Below are 22,254 nucleotides of genomic sequence, written 5' to 3' on the forward strand. Positions count from 1 at the left end.
ATACCGCTGTCTACATATATTGGGGTGAAGTAGAAATGGTCAAGAACTTCAGATTTTTAGGTGTCCAGATCACCAACAACCTGTCCTGTTCCCTCCACACCGATGCTATGGTTACAAAAACCCACCAACGCCTCTACTTTCTCAGAAGACTAAGGAAATTTGGAATGTCTGCTATTACTGTCTCCAACTTTTACTGATGCACCACAGAAAGCATTCTTCCTGGTTGTATCACAGCTTGGCATGGCTCCTGCTCTGTCCAAGACTGCAAGAAACTACAAAGAGTCATGAATAAAACCCAGTCTATCACTCAAACCAGCTTCCAACCCATTGATTTCTGTCTGCATTTCCTGCTCCTCGGGAAAAACAGCCAGCATAATTAAGAACCGCGCACACCTCGGACATTCCATCTTCTTCCATCGAGGGAAAAAGATTTAAAAATCTGAGGACACGTATCAATCACTCAAGAACAGCGTCTTCCACGCTGCCATCAGACTTCTCAATGGGTCTACCTCACAGTAAGTTGATCTTTCACTACACCCTAGCTATGATTGTAACACTACATTCTGCACTCTCTGCTTTCCTTCGCTATATGGTATGCTTTGACTATATAGCACGCAAGGAACAACACTTTTCACTATATACTGATATATGTGACAGTAATAAATCAAATCAAATTGATCCTGCTGCCAGACTTTTAAATGGACCTACCATCTATTCAGCTGATCTTTCTCTGCACCCCGGTTATGATTGTAACACTACATTCTGCACCTCTCCTTTCCTTCTCTCCTATGAATGATATGTTTTGCCCATATAGTGCACAAGAAACGATTTTTTCACTGTGTATCCCAAAAAATGACAGTAATAAGTCAAATTAAAAATTCAAATGAAGTCGAATTTTATTCTTCGAAACTTCAACAGATGTAAGTCTAGCTTGTCCAAACTTTCCTCATGATACAGCTCATTCAGTCTGGGGCCATCTTTTCTGGGTTGCTTCCAACACATTTACATCCATTTGCAGTATTCGGCCTCTATGCCAGATTGCCTGTTCATTTTCCCAGTGTTCTTGGTAGGATTTTGCTGTGCACCAATTGGCTGCCTACACAACGGAGACGGACTTGTGGTACAAACGACCCAGGTTCAATTCTGGCCTCGGGTGAATTTAAGTATGGAGTTTGCATGTTCTCCCCGTGTCTGCATGGGTTTCTTCCAGGTGCTCCGGTTTCGCCTGAGAGACCTGCGGGTTGGGTCGATCGGCCATTCTAAAATTGCCTCTTAGGGGCAGAGGGATTAGCAGGGTAAATACATGGGGTCACCGCAATAGGGTGGGGGATTGCAGTTGGTGCAGGCTCGAGGGGCTGAATGGCCTCCTCCTGCACTGCAGGGATTATGTGAGAGTGGCCACACCTTAAAGGTAAAACATTTTGGGGTGGCCTTGTGGTTGTGACAGGCGCCCTGTTTTAAAAAAAAATACAAGCCCTCCCCCTTATTTCCCTCTGTTCAAAAGAAATGAGCATTTTCCCAGTGCGACGGCTCGGACCCTGAGCAGCAGACCCCTAAACTGTTCTGGGCGGGGACGGGCAGGCGGGTGGGAGGAGCTAAGAGGTGAGGGGCGTGTCCCACCCGCGTGGAACCGGCTCGCGCCGGCTCCCTCTCCCTCTCCAATTGGCTGAGTGGCCAGCAGGGTGACGCAGCGCTTGACGTCAGCCGCCCGGGGAGAGGTTATAAAAGGGGAGGGCCGGCGGCCGGGGGCGGACATCGACGCCGGAGCCTGGGACGGGAGGTCCGGGGAGGGGGGAGAAAGAGAGAGAGAAAGGAAGAAAGAAGAATTTTTAAAAAAAGTGAAAAAAAAACGGGCGAGCTGGAGACTGACGCACGCACACACGTCGAGAGATCTATATATCTGCATATAGAGAGGGGGTGGGACGAGAAAGGAAGAGCGAGAGCTTTTCGGGAGCAGCGGGACCTTCTGGGGCAGCGTGGAGCAGAGCGGAGCGCCTGAGCGAGACTCATTCTTCAATGAGTAAGCACATCCCTGTAAGTCCGCGGCGACCCCCCCCCCCCCAACCCCACTCCCCCGGCTAGGTCTGTCACCCCACCCCTCTCCTCCCCTCCCCCACCCACTGGCCACGCGCCGCCACACACGTGCATCGTCACCCCCATCCTCCGGGTCCGGGGGGGCGCGAGCGGCGCGCGCGCGCCGGGGCCTCGCGGGGATTAACGGTCGTTACCCCCCTCCCTCCACCTGGAGCTGCTGCTGCTGCAGCCGCCACCTCAGTCCGGGCTGGCGGCCCGGCTGGCTGGGCGGGCGGGTTGCTGCTTGTCTCTCTTTTCCCTCGTTGCGAAGAGAGGTTGGGGGGTGGTAGTTAGTGGTGGTGGTGGTGGTGGGAGGGGGAGCAAATAATGCGGTTTCCTCCCTCCCTCCCTCCCCAGGATTACACGCGAAACCGCTGGCAGGGTGTGAAAGGAAGCGGGCGAGCCCCGGCTTCCTGTCTCTCCCTCCCGCCGGCACCAAAATGGCTCCCCTCGCTTCAATAAACGTGGCGTCTGGAAGGAAGACTTGGTCCGAACCTGGCCTCGCTCGCCCGCCCGCCGCCTCCGCTCGCTCTTTCTGCCTCATTGATTGATTGATTGAGGGGCTCCCTCTGACCCGTCTCCAGCCTTCCTCCTCCTCCTCCTCTTACTTCCCCCATCTGAGGCTTTTGCAGCTGGGTCTGGGGAGAGGAGGGCAGTGCGGTGGAGGCGCTCTGGTTGTGGGAAGAAGATCCCACAGATCCATCTCTTATCCACTTCCACGGGGACATTTTATCCCCCCTGGTGGTCTCCCCTTGCCGGGGAGGGGGGGGGGGGGAGTCCTTGCTGTTGCCAGGATCAGCTTGTACCCACCCCGACGACACTCCTTAACCTTGCAACACTGAAGATTAATTTTTCTCTTAACCACTTCTTGTTAAACCCGAATTGTTGATCAGAGACTCTCCTCTTGTCCTTTAGGCATTCGTCTCCTTACTGTCTGGGATTTTTGGGTGTAAATTTGTTGCCAGGCGCTCTCTCTCTCTTCCCCCACCCCCTTACATTGCAGCAGTGTAAATTTTTAAAACTGACTTCCCCTTGCCGTCTCTTCACCAAATCCGAATCATGGATTAGATTCATGTGCCATCGTGTAGGCGGTTATCGCTTTGCAGTCTTTGGGATCTTGCTGTGCATGCATTGGCCGGCCCTGTTTGATTGTACATACAATGTGCCTTGCCTGCTGTGATGAGCTTTGGGACCTATTTGAGATGATGGGTGCTATAGGGGTACACCTTTGGGCGGGCACCTCTACTCTTCCCGGCTGCTCTGAAAGTTTTTGCAGGCAAGGTTTAAACGTTGTGGAAAGCAGCAGGCTCAGTGTTTGAGGGATTAACCAACAGCAAGCTTCAGAACACGGCATGTAAAATCACATGGCAGCAGTGAGATTAAATGTGCAGCTAATGCAAATATGTAGCTAAGCTTCTTGAGTGGGGATTTTTATGTTGACCGCTCACTAGCTCCGTTTTGAATGGATGCTTCTGATCAACATTGTGTTTTATTCCCTGTACTGCTACTAATGTGTATCTGTCTAAATAGTGTCAAGTGAGTGTATTTGGAAAACCCTTTGAATTTAGTGGCAGTAAAACATGCCTGGGCTAAGCACCTGTTGTGTTCTGTTTAAGTCTTGGTATGATGCTGCCTGTCAACTATGGCTTATACCAGCTGGAGCTCTTTCCTAACTTCCTGAGAGCTATAGCTGCCTTGCAGGAGGATCAAAAGGACAATTTTGTTTAGGTTTAGCAAAGAAGTTTTCTCAACGATTTTATCAACCAACATTATTGCACCGATTTTTAAACTAACCACTGGGGTCACTTTCAGGAAATGGTTGTGCAGTTGTAATGGTTATCAAAACAGCTTCGTGTGCAATGGCTGCACCGATTCTGCAGTAATGACAGCTACAGACGTGAGATCTGCAATTGTGTGGAAGATGTGCACACTTGTCAGTGGTATTGTAGGAGTTAATGGCCGTCACGGGTGACAACTCATAAATTCTGTTTGAATTTTAAAGGACGTGCTCTTTAACTGGCCCATTGTTTTTTGAATCGGTTACAAATTTGGAGTGCTGCAAATCTGCATTTTGGGCATGAATGTTTTAGAGCTATTTAGAACTACTGAGCTGCTAAATGCTGCAAAAAAGCAGCATTATTCTCCAGTTCTAGAACTTTCTGCTGTCTTTGCTAAGATTTTCCAAACATACAACCTCCTATTTACCAGTTACTGTTTTGGAAATTTGACACAGCAGAGATCAAGTGATACAATGTTCTGTTCCATTTAATGGAGTTATTGCCCCAAAGATTTAGTTGATTATATTGTATTGGTACTGAGCTGTGCCAACAAAGGTGCATATTGTTCAACGTACAAGAATTGTATGTAATTAGGCAGAGAGATTGACAAAGGGCCAAAGGATTTGAAATGTGAAGCTTATTTACCTGATGGCTAAGTGGCTTGGCCATCCCAAGTAACCAGTTCTGGCCTCCGCATGTTGGCTGATTTTTCTGCTAATGTTGCAATTGCCCAGGTTAGTGAGGGAAGGCTTCATGCTGAATATTCAACAGCTGCTGTTGAATAGGCGCATCTGTTGTAGTTTGAATAATATTAGGGTTGGGTTGTGTTGAACCTCTAACATGCATATTGTTGAGATAAATCAATGTGGAAATTTAATGCAGTGAAAATTCAGTAAGGGTGGAAATGATTTTGGGTAGCAATATAAAATGGGTGTTATTGAACCAGTATCTTATTGAATAACATGACTGCTTTGGTATTATCGAATAAAAATACACTAAGTCCTCACTTAAAGTTATAACAGGTTCCTGTAAGAATCACGGTTGAAGCTAGAGTTAGGTTCTTTCGGGTGTTTCTTGCCCCGAGAAACAACCTATAAGTTGAAATACTGTACCATGCACGTACAGTACTGTATTCCTAGCTGAACCAACTTGTAAAATAAGTGAGTAAATATAATAGCGTATGCCGTCAAAGTAAGTAACACTCTCCGGTGTCTTTCCTTTTGGTGGTCCCTCAGAATTGAGGATTAATGGGTGGGTTCTGAGACGACTGAACCCATGTGCAGTTTGTACACTTGGCTACATGTGGGGGTGGATATTGCTTGGAGGATCAGGTAGATGAGATTTTTACATTCCAATGTCAATTTGTGTTTGGCGTCTTGCCTAAATTCTCCATTTAGGTCGGTCACCAAGAGTTACTGGGAATGGTTGACTTCTTCGTGAATACTTTGAGGATATCCCTGAAGTATTTCAATGCAGGTGACCTTTTTTCTGATTACTGCCTCAGTGATGAGCATGTTGGCATGGAATATTATGTTATTGTTGGGTGACACTTGATTTGGAGATCTTGCAAAAGCACTGTTAGTGGTGCTTTGGGATGTCTGTTGTGGGTTGTCCAAAGCTCAAACGTAGTTTGAGTAGGGAACCACTGCTGCCCAGTGAACCGCAGCCTTAGTCTTGGGTTTGAGATTCTTGTCCTCAAATGCTCCTGTTCTCAATTGGCCAAAGACTGAGTTGACACATTGGAAGTGGTGATTAATTTTGTTTTTATGCTCATCAAGTAGGGGCTTGCAAGATGTAGAAAATGGTCTATACCTACCAGGATCTCACTAATCTTAATATATCTTTGATTGGCAGGGGTGTGATCCTGAGAGTGCCAGCTGGAAGAAGACCTTCATTTTCCGGGTGTTTAATGAAAGCAAAAAAGGAAATGAGCCTATGAGTGATCACATATGTGTCCTCTACATAAAGAAGCTCAATGACTGAAGTAATTTTGATAGGAATTTAAGGTGATATTGGTTAGATAGTTAGATCCTGGTGATTGGGGTGAATGAGCTGGATTGCCATTTTATCCCAGGGCTGTTGGATAGTTTTCTCCTGGCACTTATAGCAGTTGATGCCATCATTGATCACACTGTTCTCTTAGGCACTGCATGCTGTTTAGATCAACATTGAAGATTTCCATTGCCTGAAGTTGGATGGTTGTTTCATTGACAACTTAAAGGGATGGTGTTTGTGCAATCTTCCTCTTCAGTTCAGTGACTCTCCACCTGCATTTAATCTTCACTGAACAATTCCTGTCTATGATCTTTGAACATTTCCACCATGTCACTATAACCAACTTTCCATGCCATGGTTGATTGAATTTTGGACCAGTGTCCTGTGATCCTCTTTAGTTGTTGACACTTGGGTCATGCTTTCCACTACATTGTTCATAGACATTGCCACAGCTTTATTCTTGCCATCCATTGTCTAGATGAGCTAGGAGTAGATGAGGTGTTTGTCGCAAGGCCTGAATGCTGCTTTTGCTTTCTGATCCATGGGCTGTTTTCTTTGAAGTTGTTGTGTGGCTCCACTTTCAAATCTTTAGATAACTCATCAGGGTTGATTGGATGATCCCACAGGAACAATTTTCTGTGCAAGATGTCCTCAAAGCAAGGATGGCATATATGGAACTATTCTTGAAAGAGTGCTCTGATCGTTGATGCTATCTCATTATCTTAAGATTATGGTTTGTTCATATTCCTTGCAATGACACCTCAAAGCCCTGGATGTTTCAGACTGGTACAGCACTAAAGATTTAAACTTCAGATCTCTTGCTGTGTTCTCAACGTGCAGAACAATTCGTGATCTTTGCCAGCTTTAAAGCCTAGCCTTCTCTGGTATGTATGTTCTTGATGACATACACTTCCATTAAAGCCCTGTCTTCAATGTTTGGGCAAGTAGCTACTACCTTCAGTGATTCTTGTCAAGTAGGCAGGGAGTTCGTCAGATGCTTTAGTATTAGCCTCTTCGGTAGTCCCTTTTTAATGTTGTTCAGAAACAAATGCTCAATGAAAGCTTGAAGTATTCATGCTGAGTACTGAAACTTTCTGTGAACTCTCAACCTACTTGTTCTGTCAATCGTTATATGGGCTTTTGCTTGGATGATCGTTGAACTTGTGCACTGATTTCTTGTTTTCTTTGCTGCAGCAGCAAACTTACTGCATGCTTCTTGCCTAACATTAAAGATATTGGAGCTAAATCTCAAGTCTGCAATAATCTCGCCAACTTTGGTCTCTGATGTCATTTGATGCAGACTTTAAAAAAAAGTCACACTTATGGTTCCAAAATTAGGACTTGCAAGCTTCCCCTTTCCTCCTGAAAAGTCTTGCAACTTTTGCCAAAAGAAAGTTCTGAGCCAAGAACAGCATTGCATTCTGAAGCAAATGTATCTCTGATTTTAAATTGATCCTTCTGCCTCACCAGAGATAAAGCTCCACTGGCCACAAAAATTAAAATAGGATTGGAGTCCAGAACTGAGTCAAGAATTGCATAATGCGCAGTCCAACCTTCAGCTTCACTCTTGAAGAAAGATGCTTTAGATATAGATATTTTTCACACTACTGTACTTCAGAGTTTTAAGAAAAGTTGCTGTTGCTTTGAATGTTTTTGAATGCCTCTCCTTGTTCAAAAATGGTGTCAATCAGGTCATATGACACTAAATCCTGGCCCAAAATACTAAAGCAGAAATCATAAGTGTGTTTAACATGTGCTGCATTATACCTGAAAAGCAAAGAGCATAATGATGCTGAATGAGGCAACTTAAAATGAGGACCAGTTCTATTCCAGTTTTCCCCAGTATCTATTGGGGGTGGGCGGTGACAAACCCTAGGGTAGTCTTGGGCTGATGGTCAGAATTCCATTTCCAGAGTTGTTCTTGGCATATTTGTGTATGAATATCCTTATCTTTGAAAAGCCAATCCAGTTTGCTGTAATGAGGACTGGTGACTGGAATCCTTTGTACTTACCTGACAGGCTGGTAGAGACTGTACCTTCAGATTATGACTGAGGCATACCTTTTAAATTCCCCGTGATGCAGCTTCAAGTAATGTTTATTCATGAAGGCCGTGTTTTGCGTTCCAGTGCTTTCAAAGTGGGAAGTAATACAAAGTTACTTGATACAGGCATGACAGTTCAGAAGATGGCTTTGTATACCAAATTTTGTGGTTACCTCTACTGATCAGTAGAGTGGAATACCCCTGTAAAGGGAAAAACCGGTCCTGCAAGAGCTGTCTGGGTGTTCAAATATTGTACAGGTGCCCACTGACTAATCCACTGATTACACGTTCGTTCTGATTCATGCTGATCTTTAAACTGAGCTGTGCTTGAATCTAGTCGATGTGTCCAAGCATAACTAGTTAGTTGGCAGTGCTGTTGCAAGATTTACTTAAATATATAATTAGTCGGAAGAGTTGCCTACACAATTTCCACTCTTTCCGGCAGCACTGTCTGGAGCAGGGAAGGACTAAAGTGCAGGAAATAGAACAGACTGTTGATAACCCTTTATACTTGAGCATAAGAGGGATCCTTGGCTGTTCCTCACTTTAATTTGTCTGTGATTAATTCAGATGAAGGCCTGAAATCTTAACAGTATTCATTTATATAGTGCTTTGAACTGTTTCTCACGACAAATGTTGAAGCAAATTTTTAGAGCAGAGGTATTGGTACAGACAACCAATAACTAAATCGATTAGGTTTCGAGTGTTTTAAAAGGAGAGGTGGAGGCTTTGGCAGAACACTTCAGGATTTTTTGTCTGGATGGCTGTCGGTGCAGCAGCCTATAATGCAGCCAGTAAGATTTGAAGGTGCACAGATTTTGCAATCAGTTTGTTGGATTGGGGTATAGTTATGGAAAATGCCTTTGCAATGAATTGAATAAGAAGCAAGATCTTTTGCATTAGCTCCCAATGTTTGTCAGTGAGCACAGGTAATAGACATTGCAGTTTTGGATTGTCAGTGCTATCAAACAGCACCTGCTGAGTGATGCCTAGTTTGGGTTTCATCAGGGTCATTCAGCTCCTGACCTCATTACAACCTTGGTTCAAACATGGATGAAAGAGCTGAATTCCAGAGGTGAGACGAGAGTGACAGCCCATGACATCAAGGCTGCATTCGACCAAGTGTGGCATCAGGAACCCTAGTGAAACTGGAATCAGTGGCTAACGGGGCAAATTCTCTGCTGGTTGGAGTTACACCTGGTACATAGGATGGTTGTGGAGGGTCAATCCTGGCTCCAGGACATCTCTGCAGGAGTCTCAGGGTAGTGTCCCAGGCCTAACAATCTCCAGCTGCTTCATCAATGATCTATATTGAATGTATTTTCTATATTGAATGCATTCAAGATGTGGCTGAATATAGCACTTGGGGCGAATGGGATCAAAAGTTATGGGGAGGAAGCAGGATTGGGCTATTCAGTTGGATGATCAGCCATTATCATAATAAATGGTGGAGCAGGCTCAGGGCCAAATGACTCCTCTCCTATCTTATGTTTCTATGACCTTCTGTTAGTCATAAGGTCAGAAGTGGGGATGTTCACCAATAATTGCACAACGTTCAGCATCATTCATGACTCAGATACTGAAGCAGTTCTTGTTCAAATGCAACAAGATCGGGACAATATCCAGGCTTGGACTGACACTGGCAAGTAACATTCGCACCACACAAATGCCAGGCAATGACTATCCCCAATAAGAGACACTGACCACTGCCCCATGACATTTAATGGTGTTACCATCACTGAATCTCCCACTGTCACCATCCTTGGTGTCTCCATTATTAAGAAAATCAACTGGACTCAACGCATTGGCTACGAATACTGCAGTAAGTAATTTACTTCCTGACTCCTCAAAGCCTATCCACCATCTACAAATCAGGAATGTGATGGAATACTTGCCTGGATGGGTGCAGCTCCAACAACACAAGAAACTTGGCACCATCCAGGGCACAGCAGCCTGTTTGATTGGCACCACATCTACAAACATCCACTCCCTCCACCACTGATGCTCAGTAGCAGCAGTGTGTACTATCTACAAGATGCACTGTAGCAATTCACCAAAGATCCTTAGACAGCACCTTCTGAACCCATGACCACTTCCATCCAGAAGAGTAGCAGATGCATGGAAACACCACCAGCAGCAAGTTCCCCTCCAAGCCACTCTCTGCCTTGACTTGGGAGTATATCACTGTTCCTTCAGTTTCCGCATCAAAATCCTGGAATTCCCTCCCTGATGGCATTGTGGGGCAACCCACAGCACATGGACTGCAACAATTCAAGAAGGCAGCTCATCACTACCTTTTCAAAGGCAACTAAGGATGGGCAATAAATGCTGGCCAACTAGCAATGCCTGTTCCTATGAATAATTTAAAAAGAATGAACTTGCATTTACAGACTGAGAAGCTGATAATGGCATGGTGGCACAGTGGTTATCACTGCTGCCTCACAGCACCAGGGACCTGGGTTCATTTCCAACCTTGTGTGGAGTTTGCACTTTCTCTCTGCGTGGGTTTCTTCCAGGTGCTCTGATTTTGCCCCCACAGCCCAAAGATGTGCAGGTTCGGTGGATTAGCCATGTTATATTGTCCCTTAGTGTCCCAAGATAGATTTAGGTTATTGGGGTTAAATATGTGGCACTTTCAGGATAGAGTCTGGATAAGAATTGGTGCAGAGAGAATGGGCTGAATGGTTGCCTGCACTTCCACAGAAGCATTTCCTGCATTAATATTTTTCTTGTTTACTGTTGTATTTGATTTCCACACCATGGAATAATCCAAATGTTTAAAATATATTCAGTTGACCTTGGTAAAGTGAATAATGAATTGTGCAAGGTGAAGTGTCAGCTGTTCCTTGTAGTTTTAAGTGGAATTTTATTGGGTAGGTTGCATCACTGGTCAGTGTTCTGGTTCTCAACTTAGATGTTTTGTGATGATTAGAAACAGTTTCTGGTGCAGCTTAAACATTTGATTATTAATAAAGTCACAGCATGTTATCCTGGTTAGATTTGTTTAGCTGTTGGATGAGAGGTGATTTCTTTAATCCCTTATCCGCATTGTGTAAGAAATATAAGACTTATTCTGTTGGGGCCACAGAAGATGAACCCAGAATCTTGTGATATTGAGAATTGTTTTAACATCATAATCTTGGTAAGATTATGATCATGAGGATGTAGACAATTCCCACTTTGTGCATGCTATTCAATTGTGGATCTGGTGCAAGTAATTTCTGTAGTTGAATGCACACACTTTTGAGTTTATTTCCTACCCCTCAAATCAGTATCTTATCTGTGTCCAAGATGTGCCTGAATTCCCCACAGATTTGAGTTTAATTTGTGCAAATTGAGAAAATCTTGAATAATGTTTATCATATTGGGATGCTATTTTGAGTAAATTGCAGTTAATGTGGATTCAGGCCAATTTACAAGATTTCTAAATTTAAATAATTCAAATTAAGCCCAATTCCTTTTATTTTGCAAAATTGAATTCAGTTGTTTGTCTGATTTATCGATCTGTTTTCAGTTCAGTGCAGTCTTTCCCTGTTGCTCTGTTTTCAATCTCTCAATACCAGTCCACTGTATTCCCTCTGATTTTTAAATCTACACCCTACTCTCCTTCTAAACTTGTATAAGTGATTAGTCCCTGGAGGCTTGCTGTTTTTATGCCCTATTATAGTCCTATCAGACCTTTAGCTCTTTTGTGTTAATCGTTATCTTTGCCTAGGAAAACCATGTTATTTGGGTCTTTTCTGTGGCTACTTGGAGATGGCCCTGTTTTAATTTTTCAAATCCATCCTTAAACAAGCTAGGGCTCAAGTGGACTAGGTGGACCCAAAACCATTCCTTGCTCTAAAAATGAAATGCGGAATTCAATTTATGGTCCCCCACAAAAGAGACAAATGAGATCCAAACTGCATCTCTGCTGTTTTTGCATCCTCTGTTCCTGCCTCTTGCTGCTTTCGCTGTGCATGTTGTATTAATTGTTGGGCTGTCTGCTTTCTGGGAATTTCTGTAACTGAGTCACAGCTGTTTGAATTCACTTGCTTTAGATAGGTATTTGTGGTTTTCATTATGCTTTTGAAGGTGCCTCACTTGTGCTCTAATTGTGCCAAGCAGCCTGTCTCACTTAGATTTTTTTTTAACATTTCTAAGAAATTGGCTCTGTTGAAGTTGAGAAAAATTGATTCTTATATTTGCTATTTGAATTTTGATCATGTTACACTATTGACACTATCTCATAGCTTTTGGAACATTGAGCCATGAAACAAGTAATGCCTTGCGTTTGGGTTCCTCAATTTATAATCAATCATTAAATACTTTCCTGGCCTTATTGATGCCCATCCTATTCAGAAAAAATATTATGATCCTATGGTCTGTAATGTGACTATTAGCTATAAGAGAAACTTGTATTTATATAGTGCCTTTCATGATCTGTGGTTTCCCAAAATGCTTTAAACACTAAATTACTTGTGAAGTGTAGTTATGTTGTAAATGCAGGGAAATAAAACAGCAACTCTGCAAGGTAGTGTCCCAGAAACAACAATGTTTAATAACCAGAGCAACTTGCAGTGATGTTGCTTGAGGGCTAAATATTGGGTAGAACATGGAAGAACTGCTAAGCTCCATAGTGCCATGGAACACTTTGTCTACTTGAAAGTGTAGCACTCCCACTATATTGCGTTGAGTGTCAGTATTTTATGCTCAAGTCTTTGAGCTGGGGCGGCAACCTGCAATTTCTGGGTGAGGTGAGTTATGGCTGCAGTTCATTGTGTAGCTTTCAATCTTCTGCTGAAATAATTGTCATTGATCTTTGACTACCTTGTCTCCAGTGTAGTCCATCCAAAGCTTACATATCAAGTGCTTCAGTCATTTTGTTAATAACCAATTAATTACATGTTTCTGTGACAGTCTTGCAAGCTTCTCAATTTATAGCCCAGAAATCAGCTATTTTCAGCCTATTTTAGTTGTGCTGTTTCTATACTAGATTGTATATCTGAGACGTGCTCGAGCTGCCATTGTTCTATCAGATGAAGTATTAAATGGTTAGGAATGTAGGCAGTTTAGTCCTTGAGCCTCTTCCGTCATTGTGTGATCATGGCTGATCTGTGACTTACTCTATATACTCACCATTTTCCCATACTCCTTAACTTTAACAGAATCCTTCCATCTGTTTTAAAGTTAGTTGGTGGAGCACCAGTTGGCAAATAAGCATTTGCAAAAGAGTTAGAAACATCTATCCCAGTTTGTGAAAGAAGTTGACCAAATCATGCCCTCACTTTTAAACTCCAAGAAATACAACTCTTAATTTGTTTAATCTCTCTTGTAATTTAACCCTTGGAATCCAGGTATCACTCTAGTAAATCTGCACTACTCGTTTCAAGGCCAATCTATCTGCCTAAGGTGTGATGCCCAGAGCTGCTCTCAGTACTCCAGGTATGATCTAACCTGGGCTTTGTATCGCTGAACCGTGACTGTTTCCTTTATTCTAGGTGTCACTTGTCTCTGGTGGTTTAAATAGTTCATTTTTGGTACTCTGCCTAGTATTTTCCTCCCAGCCAAAAACTGGGTTGATACTTGGCAGCATTGTCAACTTCCTGGGAATTACCATTGACCAGAAACTGAGATAGATGTATAAACACTGGCTACAAAAGTAGGTCAGTGGCTAGTAATCCAGAGGTGAATAACTCACCTCCTGACTCCCTAAAGCCTGTCCACAATCTACAAGGCACAAGTCAGGAATGTGATGGAAGACTCAACCTTGTCTAGTTGAGTGCAACTCCAACAACATTCAAGAAGCTTGACACCATCCAGTACAAAGCAGCCCATTTAATTGGCACTACACCTACAAACATTCATTCCCTCCATCACTGATGCACAGTAGCAGGAATGTGTACTGTCTACAAGAAACACTGCAGGAATTCACCTACGTTTCTTCGACACCTTCCAAACTCAAGACTGCTGCTATCTGGAAGAACAAGGATGCCAGTCACGGGGGAACACTGCCATTGGGAAATATATCACCATTCCTTTACTGCTGCTGGTCAAAATCATGGAACACCCTTAACAGCACTATGGGTGCTACACCACATGGAATGCAGTGGTTTAAGAAAGCAGCTCACTACCACATTATTGAGGGCAATTAGGGATTGGCAGTGAGTGCTGGCCTAGCCAGTGCAGCCTTCATTCCTTGAATGAAAAAATCTTGCATGAATGTTTCTTCCTTGTACCCAGTATTTAATTAGTGTGAAGTTTTTTGTGCTGAATCTTTCAAATGCATTAGTCCGGATATGATGCAACCTGATGTAATTGGGAATGTTTCATTATATCATGAGAATTAAATTCCCTGTGCAGTCTTGATGCTTGCAATCGCACTTGCTTTAATAAACAAAATATGCATACTGAGAAGCCAGAACCTATAGATAGATTGTTCTTAATGCTGGGTAAGGTGTACTGACATAGCTCATCTGGAAAATTATTTGCCACACTGATATGCGGTTCAAAAGTCACAAAATATGCCATTTCTAGAACTGATTCTTGTCTGAATGCCTTCCTTTCCATTTTTGCCACAGTGAAATTGAGAAGAAAGATTGTAATGTAGTATTTAAACTACAGAGCAGATTATATGTGCAGAGTTACATTCCATTGATTCCTGCCTGCCTAGTGACTTCTAATCCACATTCCAGCATCTTGTTGCCAAAGGAACAAACATTGTTATTGTGTGTGGGTTCTGACTGGCCATTTGCATGGAATTCAAATGTGCCATATTAAATTGAAAAGTTGTACTCCTGGACATTGAACACAAAGCTTGTTTTTGTATTTTAAAGGGTATGGTAGTTCATGGGTTTGCATTTTGGAATCTTTCAGTTGTTGCTTGTGGAATCCTAGAATAGCAGAAAGCTGGAGGTGATGATTAGTAATTTTGTATTTAAGGCTGATAGAGGTGTTATAGTTTGAGCAAATGCTGGCAGAAGGCAGTTAGTCAAATGTTGCCAATGCTAATTCATGACTTAAATTGCAAGGTGGGCCTTCACCTTCTTGTAATTCATTGGTCTTGATTTATATTTTAACTGAACAAATGTAATTTGCAGTAGAGACCACCAGCAGATGTACCACTGAATATTTCTGTTCTTTATTTGCAGCAGTTCTGTGGTGTTCTAGGTCGCACATTTATGGAGTTTCTGAAGGGCAGTGGAGACTACTGCCAGGCACAGCACGCCGTCTATGCAGACAAGTGAACTGTAAAAGTCTATTGCTATTCCACTTAAGAAACCCCTCGAGAGCAGGTTACCAGCAGCTGGGAGTGACAGGCGAATTGATTCATCGAAGACCGTATCTGGATGGGGTAACCAAGTGGGCTGATTTTTGTTGGTCACAGTATTACTGGATTGAAGATTTGCTGCTTCTCAAGAGCTTCATCAAAAGCCTTCGTACGTGTATACACTCTGTTGTCCCTGGAATTTGACAAACCAGAACTTTTATTTTCAGCTTTTGCGGGACAGTTCTTTTTCACTTTATAGGATTTGTGCATTTTTATAAGAAAATGGCTCGAATGAATCGTCCAGCGCCTGTGGAAATTACCTACAAGAACATGAGATTCCTGATCACACACAACCCTACCAATGCAACCTTAAATAAATTCATAGAGGTAAGTGCTCACTTTAACGGGATTAAACATTTGGTATGAAATATAATTTAGCGTTCTGGTGGCTTTCAAAGTTGGATGAAGTTATTATAAATGCACTTCATGGAATCCCTCTCCCAAATCTGAGATTCCGTTAACAATCCAAACATCGTACCTATCACAGTCTCTATACAGAAACATGCTCATTAATTAACAATTCAATCAGTAACATAAGTAACCTAATACCGTACTCTAACCCTTGACTTGTTCCCCTTGTACAGTCAGGCACGCTCCATCTTTTGTTTCCAACGTTTTAGGTCGTTGGTCATCCTGGCCTATGCTATGGCTGGTTGAAACAAGTATTTGCAGGACAAAATGGAGCAGGTCTCTTGGCAGTTGAGCACTTGCTAACTGCAAGATATGACTTTCCAGTTGATTGCTTTTGATGGCATTTTCTAGCTGTAGATTGAGCAGCTGGGGCTCTGCTACAGTGGCTGTCAAAAGCCAGGTGGAAGACTGGATGATGAGTTCCCTGAAACCTGTGTCCGTTGATAAGCGGCGATGATAATCGTTAGAAGTAAGCTGTACTGTGCTGTTTATGTCTGTATTACTTGTGATTGGGCTATGTATTCTTAAAACAGGGAACAATTTGAAACTTCAAATTTGTACCAGAAGAAGCACTACTTAGTTATATCTGGTTGCCTTTTATAAGTAATTTCCCTCATTAAATTCCCTCTTCACCTCCCTGCATAACCCCCAAATCACTGCCAGCCATATCCACATGTTAACTGACACCTTGCCAATTTTCACGTTATTTTCAGAACAAGATCTTGGTTTAATTAAAAAGCCAGAAGAGGTACAATGTTTTCATTCTGTCTGGAGCAAGTCTTTACTTGGTGACAACGTATTATGTACAAATGTGAACTGAAGTTATATGCCCAGTCTGCGTTATGCTTCTGATTCTAATGGCAATCAAATAAGGGCAAACAAAATTTTGAAAGGTTAAAGTCTAGACTTTGGTATTCTAAAATCTAGTTTGTGCCATGAGTATTAGGCTTTAGAAGGGCAAATAATAAACTATTGTGTACTTGCCTCCAAATCCAAGATAGAGTTGTTTACCATGATTTTTTTTCCAGGAGTTGAAGAAATATAGTGTCACTACAGTAGTTAGAGTATGTGAAGCAACCTATGACACATCTCCAGTTGAAAAAGAAGGCATTCAGTTTTTGGTAAGTGCAAAGAACTGATTATGGCTTGCCTCCTATCTCCTGACAATAGTACACAATAGTCCATTTTAATCTAGTATGTTGCAACAGTATTTCAGACTCCTTGGCAACTCCAATTCAAAGTTGATGGCATTCTCTGGTAAATGATTTACTGTAAATTGTATTAATATTTAACATCAATCTAATTCTTCACCTGCTTTTTAGTTTTGGGATGTCACTTTTCCACTCCAGTCTATCATGGTAATATTTTCACCTTGTGAGCCATCTGTTTTTTCCCAAATTGACATTTGGCACATACTGCTGTGGTGGTCTCAAGCCTGGAATTAAGTTAAAAGATCTTGCAGTGATGTTGGTAAACTGGCCTGCTGGGATAGCTTGCTGCTCCACCTCTAATACTTGATCAGACTTTTTTAAAAAAAGTCATGCGCACCTCATTGGCACTGATGTATATGACTTTAGTGGCTTGCTGAGGTTGTAAATAGGGTAGGGAATCACTTAGTTTGCCTTTCTCTAAAGAGATCATGAACTTGATGTGTTTTTATTTCAAAGGTAACTTTATGGTTAGCATTATCAATACTAGCTTTTAATTCCAGAATTGGTTGGTTAGTTGAGTTCAACTTCTCCAACCACCATGATGGTATTTGAAGTCTAGACCTCTAGATTGCTGGTCTATTAACAGCCACTCTGATAGAGCACTCATGTACACTGTAAAGGTCCTATCAGAAGGGAATTTGGGTAGTTTCAGCCCAGTTCCGATATGACTTCTGCTTTTAACCAGTGCTCATCTGAGGATGCTTGATGGGTGCCCAAAAAGGAGAAAGTGTTACAGTAACAATCCTCATTTTGAACAAAGTGCAGCATTGTAAAATCTGGCCTAAAGATTTGACTATGGTTAATCATCGAACCCTACAGTACAGAAGGATACCATTGGCTAATCCCTCTGGTTCAATTTAGCATGGCCAATCAACCTAAGCTGCATATCTTTGGAGTGTGGGAGGATACCGGAGTACCCGGAGAGTGTACAAACTCCACACAGACAGTGACCCAAGCTGGAAATTGAACCTGGGTCCCTGATGCTGCGAGGCAGCAGTGCTGCCCTGGTTGACCATGGATTTCCTTTAAATGTACTAGGAAAGGTTTGGCAATGATAGTCCTGTGCTTGGCTAAGGGTTGTGTTGATGTGAAATGGTGAACTGGTACGTGAGAACACAATAGCTCCTTTCTCTTTCTAACAGGACTGGCCATTTGATGATGGTGCTCCACCTTCCAACCAGATTGTGGATGATTGGCTAACCCTTTTGAGAGCCAAGTTCCGGGAAGAGCCTGGCTGTTGCATTGCTGTCCATTGCGTGGCCGGACTTGGGCGGTGCGTACTGTTCACATTTTTATTGCATGGTATTTGTGCTGTGGCTGTGAATCGAGCACACTAGTGAGTATGCCTCGTTGAGGCCGACTATTTTAAGTAATTAATCTTCGCTACAGTGTGATCCACAAACTTGCACTTTGTCGCGTGTTTGAGGTAGAAAGTGTCTCAAGCAAGGGAGAACAAGGTACTAGTATAAAGGAATGGTTGCTGAGTTGTAATCTGAATTGAGCATCAGCTTGGTTGAAAAGAATGGACATGAAGGTTTTTAAAGCTGAGAAGTGGGAGTCAGTATGATTTTGGAGAGCAAGTTCTAGAACAAAGCAGAAGTAGCTGAAGGTTCTCAACCAGGCAGGAGGAGAGGATACAAAGCCCAAGGATGGAAGGGTGAAGGCAGTAAGAGCACTGCACTGTGGCATATTGGGAGGCAATTTCTGATGGAAGGCAGCTGAGGTACTGACCACTTGAGTTTTCAACAAAAGTAAGCAGGATCTGAAAAATCTGTGTTTTGAGACAGTGAGGTTGACAACTGCAGGGAAGTAATGTATGTATCTGTTAATTTCTGGACGTTAGACATTTGCCTTGTGTCGTAGCAATAGACTGATGGTCAGCTGAGAGAGTTCTTGAGTGAGTTTAATCAGAGAAATGTTGTTACGTTGACATTCTCCATTGTGATCGGATTAGCTTGTGTGGAGAAAGGTGTAGCTGATCAAGTAGCCCCGCAAGCTGTTTGTGCTATTAGTATTATTACTTCAGCATCATGGCTTCACATTTGCTAGTTCATACCCAGCATATTTGTTCATAAACTAGCTCTCACTTTTTCAAATTATTTATTGTCCCCCCCGCCCTCTTCCAGTCATCTAACTGTTTTAAGTCATTTTTTGCTTGTCCTCTTTCCTTCTGTTTTTATTGTCCTGTCCTATCTAATTTTTCCCATCCTTTTGCAAACAAGCAATCTGACTTGGTTACAGTGCCAGAGTAGAGAGCAGTTTTTGAACCTGCAATTTTCAGTGTTTAGTGGTGGAGAAAGCTGTAAAACACATTCAGTTCACAATGTTATGAGCATTGCAGTTCTGGGAGAGAGCAGGTTAGCAGTTGGTATCAAATTAGTACCTGATTACTGAGTTTTCATCCAATGGGCATAAAACACTTGTTTATGGTTTGTATGGACCAGTGAAACCCAGAGGGATTCAGTATGTGACCATGATGGACACAACTTGTCTAGATTTTTCAGGAAGTAAGTGATGTTGCCTGAACCAATTTTCCTTTCTACAGAGCTCCAGTTCTGGTGGCTTTGGCACTAATTGAATGTGGAATGAAGTACGAAGATGCTGTTCAGTTCATACGACAGTAAGTGAAGTCTGCCATGTGACCTTTATACAAATTATGTACAGATACAGGATTTGAGTTGTAAGCGCTCAAACCTGAATTGTCTCTAAATGCTCGATATTTAGCCTTCAGTTTCATGTGCAAATGAAATAAAATGCTATGGCTTGTGAAGCTGTTGATTATATTTTGAATAAGAATTTACAAAGCCATTAGCAGACAGTTTATTCTCTGTTTTACCACTATATTAATATAAGTATTTTTTATACTTGGGAGTGGTGATGCTCCCCTCAACCTGCAATCTCTAAACTTTTTGACAAACCTGTTTGGAAATTTGACTTGCAATATACATGCTACTTAGCCCTTTTTGTTATTTTATTAAATTCATTGCTTTACATCAAACTCCTTGCTGGGATTGAAGATTTCTTCTAAAGGAACCGTTTCCCTTTAGGGCATTGATGTTCATATGTTCTCTAAATTGCAGTTTGAACAACAATATTTGTCTCAGTTAATTATCTTCTAATGTTCCATGGTTTGAGTTTTAAGTTCTTTACTGTTGACATAGCATTTGTTGCACGAACGTTTATATTGCTGTTTGTTCCACATCAGCCTCCTCAGTATCTACTTCATCTCCTCTACTCGTTTAATGTAGTGATATTGATAATTACGTCATCTTGAAAAATTATATTCCTTATTTTGTAAATATAGCAATTGAATTGGCAGTCTTATGTTGAAACTGGACAAACATATGCTTGAGCATGAGTTTCTCATCCGTCTTGTATCAGTTGAGCAGAATACTGCCACTATTTGAATTAGCCTCTTCCAAAACTGAAGGGACCATTAGAACAAACTTTCCAAGTAACTGAAGTGTGATGTGATGTTGAATTATTTGTACTGGGAAATAAGGTTAAGCAATTATAAGATTCTGTATCAAACACTAAAGATGGCAGAATTTAATCAGTTTTTGATTACACCATGAAACTAGCATAGGATCACTTTTAATCGTTGTATTTTGTGTTCCAGAAAGAGACGTGGAGCTTTCAATAGCAAGCAACTCCTGTACCTGGAGAAATACCGTCCCAAAATGCGTCTGCGCTTCAAAGATTCCAATGGTCACCGGAATAATTGCTGCATCCAGTAATGTTGGAGGATTGATCACTTAATTCATCTGAAGGCAGAGAAGATGGCCAACTTAAGCAGTTCAGCTGGGGAACGTAAAATTTTAGATGTGCTTGTAAATGTAAACTGGTGCTTTCATAGGGGTTTGGAGATGGAAATGGTGTTTTGTTTTAAAACCTGAAATTCTCTTGCCTTCAGATTCACTTCTTTTTGTGAGCTAAAAAGTTGCTGCTGTATGTTTCTAAACTAGAATAAGAGGGTCCCTCCCCAATTGGTTTGAGTTTAGACTCTTGGTTCTTAGACAGTTAACATGGGTGTGAAATACAGCATGAGTATACAATACAGGGCACTGTTGCTGTTTACAATTGCAAAGTAAAGATATACAATGGCTAAATTAAGCACTAAATAGCTGCCAGAATTTTTTTACTGGGATCCATGTGTATGAAGAAGATGCTGGAATCTTTTGAACAGTTAATCATTAACATTCTTTTCCCTTCTACACCACTACCCCCCCCCCCCCCCCCCCCCGACCAACCCCTTCCCTGGCTTCCTGTCTTGAATCACTTTGTGAATTGCAAAACTACCATCGGCTTTTTGATATATCTCATTGAAAGTTTGCCTGGATGGGACAATGCTACATGAATCTTGTGCATTGCTCCTTCAGATGAGTGTCCTGCACGCTAGTGTCAAAGATTTAACTCAGCTGGCTGCTCACTGTACACTTCAACACTGTTTACACGCCCTCCCACAGTCGCACTAGAACTAATTGCTGCACAGCAGTACTTGCCTAGGTTTCTTTTTTAAACTTATCACTGACTAAAGTCTTAATAGTACTTTTGAATGCCCTCTGTTCTGATGTATATTGCTCTTCTGAAAAGGCTTGCAATGCATTTAATAGTTTTGTTATAAATCATGTGACATACCATTAATTTGTTGCCCCACCACCCCCACTATGCAGTCTTTAGTGTCCAAAAGGACATATCAGTTCATTTGACTGCACATTGCAATGCTCAAAGCATACAAAAGCACACTTGGATTTAATTTTCAAAATAAAGCCTTACAAAGGAACACTGGCACTCCACAATTGACCTTTAGGGAGGAGCTGAAACAAGGTTTGGGGAATGGGGATATTTAATATTAGTATGTTGCCTTTTCGTCTTGTGCAGAAAATGTATACTGGGGTTTGCCCATTACATACCAAGTAATTTTTTAAAAGTAGAAATGCTTTGTTGTAGCTAAATTCATACTGTACAGTAACTTTCTGAAACTTGTAATCTTTCTTTGATGTACTATTGGAGGTTTACCAACTTGTCAGGAGCGTGATTTTTGAGTTTCTGCTTAAACTATGCAGGCCCTGATGTCTGTAATATTTTGTATGCCTTTTGATTGCATAAGTTAATACTTGGATACTTGATCATTTAATTATGTAATTTGATGCAATGTTGTATTAATGTTAGATAAACCATATTTATACTGTCTTGGGAACGTGTGGTATAGTTCTGTGGGAGAAGTAATTTGCCAGTATTCACCAGCTTGTTTAAAATCTAGTGCGAGAGCTTGTCATCTGAAATAAAAAGTGGAAAAAAGTTTTTAGTTTATTGGTGGTTCCTTTTACTGCTTATCCTGGGTCAGTACAACTATGGCTTTTATTTGTAGTTTTAAACTTGATGTAATTATTCCAGATTTGAAGAAGTGGTACAAGTTAATGAAAATTATAGAA

The 22,254-nt window shown here is 41.9% G+C and overlaps 1 protein-coding gene and 1 long non-coding RNA gene across 3 annotated transcripts; both read left to right on the forward strand.

Moving 5' to 3' along the window:
- Nucleotides 1-1,924: 1,924 nt before the first annotated feature.
- On the forward strand, nt 1,925-15,134 carry LOC145344806 (uncharacterized). Its single transcript, XR_013886983.1, has 2 exons — nt 1,925-2,034; nt 15,019-15,134. It is a non-coding gene; the product is annotated as an uncharacterized LOC145344806 (long non-coding RNA).
- Nucleotides 15,135-15,406: 272 nt separating this feature from the next.
- On the forward strand, nt 15,407-21,056 carry ptp4a1 (protein tyrosine phosphatase 4A1). Of its 2 annotated transcripts, none has more exons than XM_080191958.1 (5): nt 15,407-15,524; nt 16,637-16,729; nt 17,962-18,092; nt 19,365-19,439; nt 20,439-21,056. In XM_080191958.1, the coding sequence occupies exons 1-5, from the start codon at nt 15,420-15,422 to the stop codon at nt 20,554-20,556; spliced, it is 522 nt and encodes a 173-aa protein (XP_080048084.1). In that variant the 5' UTR covers nt 15,407-15,419; the 3' UTR covers nt 20,557-21,056. The 2 variants fall into 2 exon arrangements, with proteins under 2 accessions (XP_080048084.1, XP_080048086.1); XM_080191960.1 differs by having other exon boundaries at nt 20,443-21,056.
- The last annotated feature ends 1,198 nt before the right edge of the window (nt 21,057-22,254 follow it).

The sequence above is a fragment of the Carcharhinus amblyrhynchos genome, chromosome 7 (assembly GCF_965287045.1).
Source record: "Carcharhinus amblyrhynchos chromosome 7, sCarAmb.v2.hapA, whole genome shotgun sequence".
Classification (NCBI taxonomy): domain Eukaryota; kingdom Metazoa; phylum Chordata; class Chondrichthyes; order Carcharhiniformes; family Carcharhinidae; genus Carcharhinus; species Carcharhinus amblyrhynchos.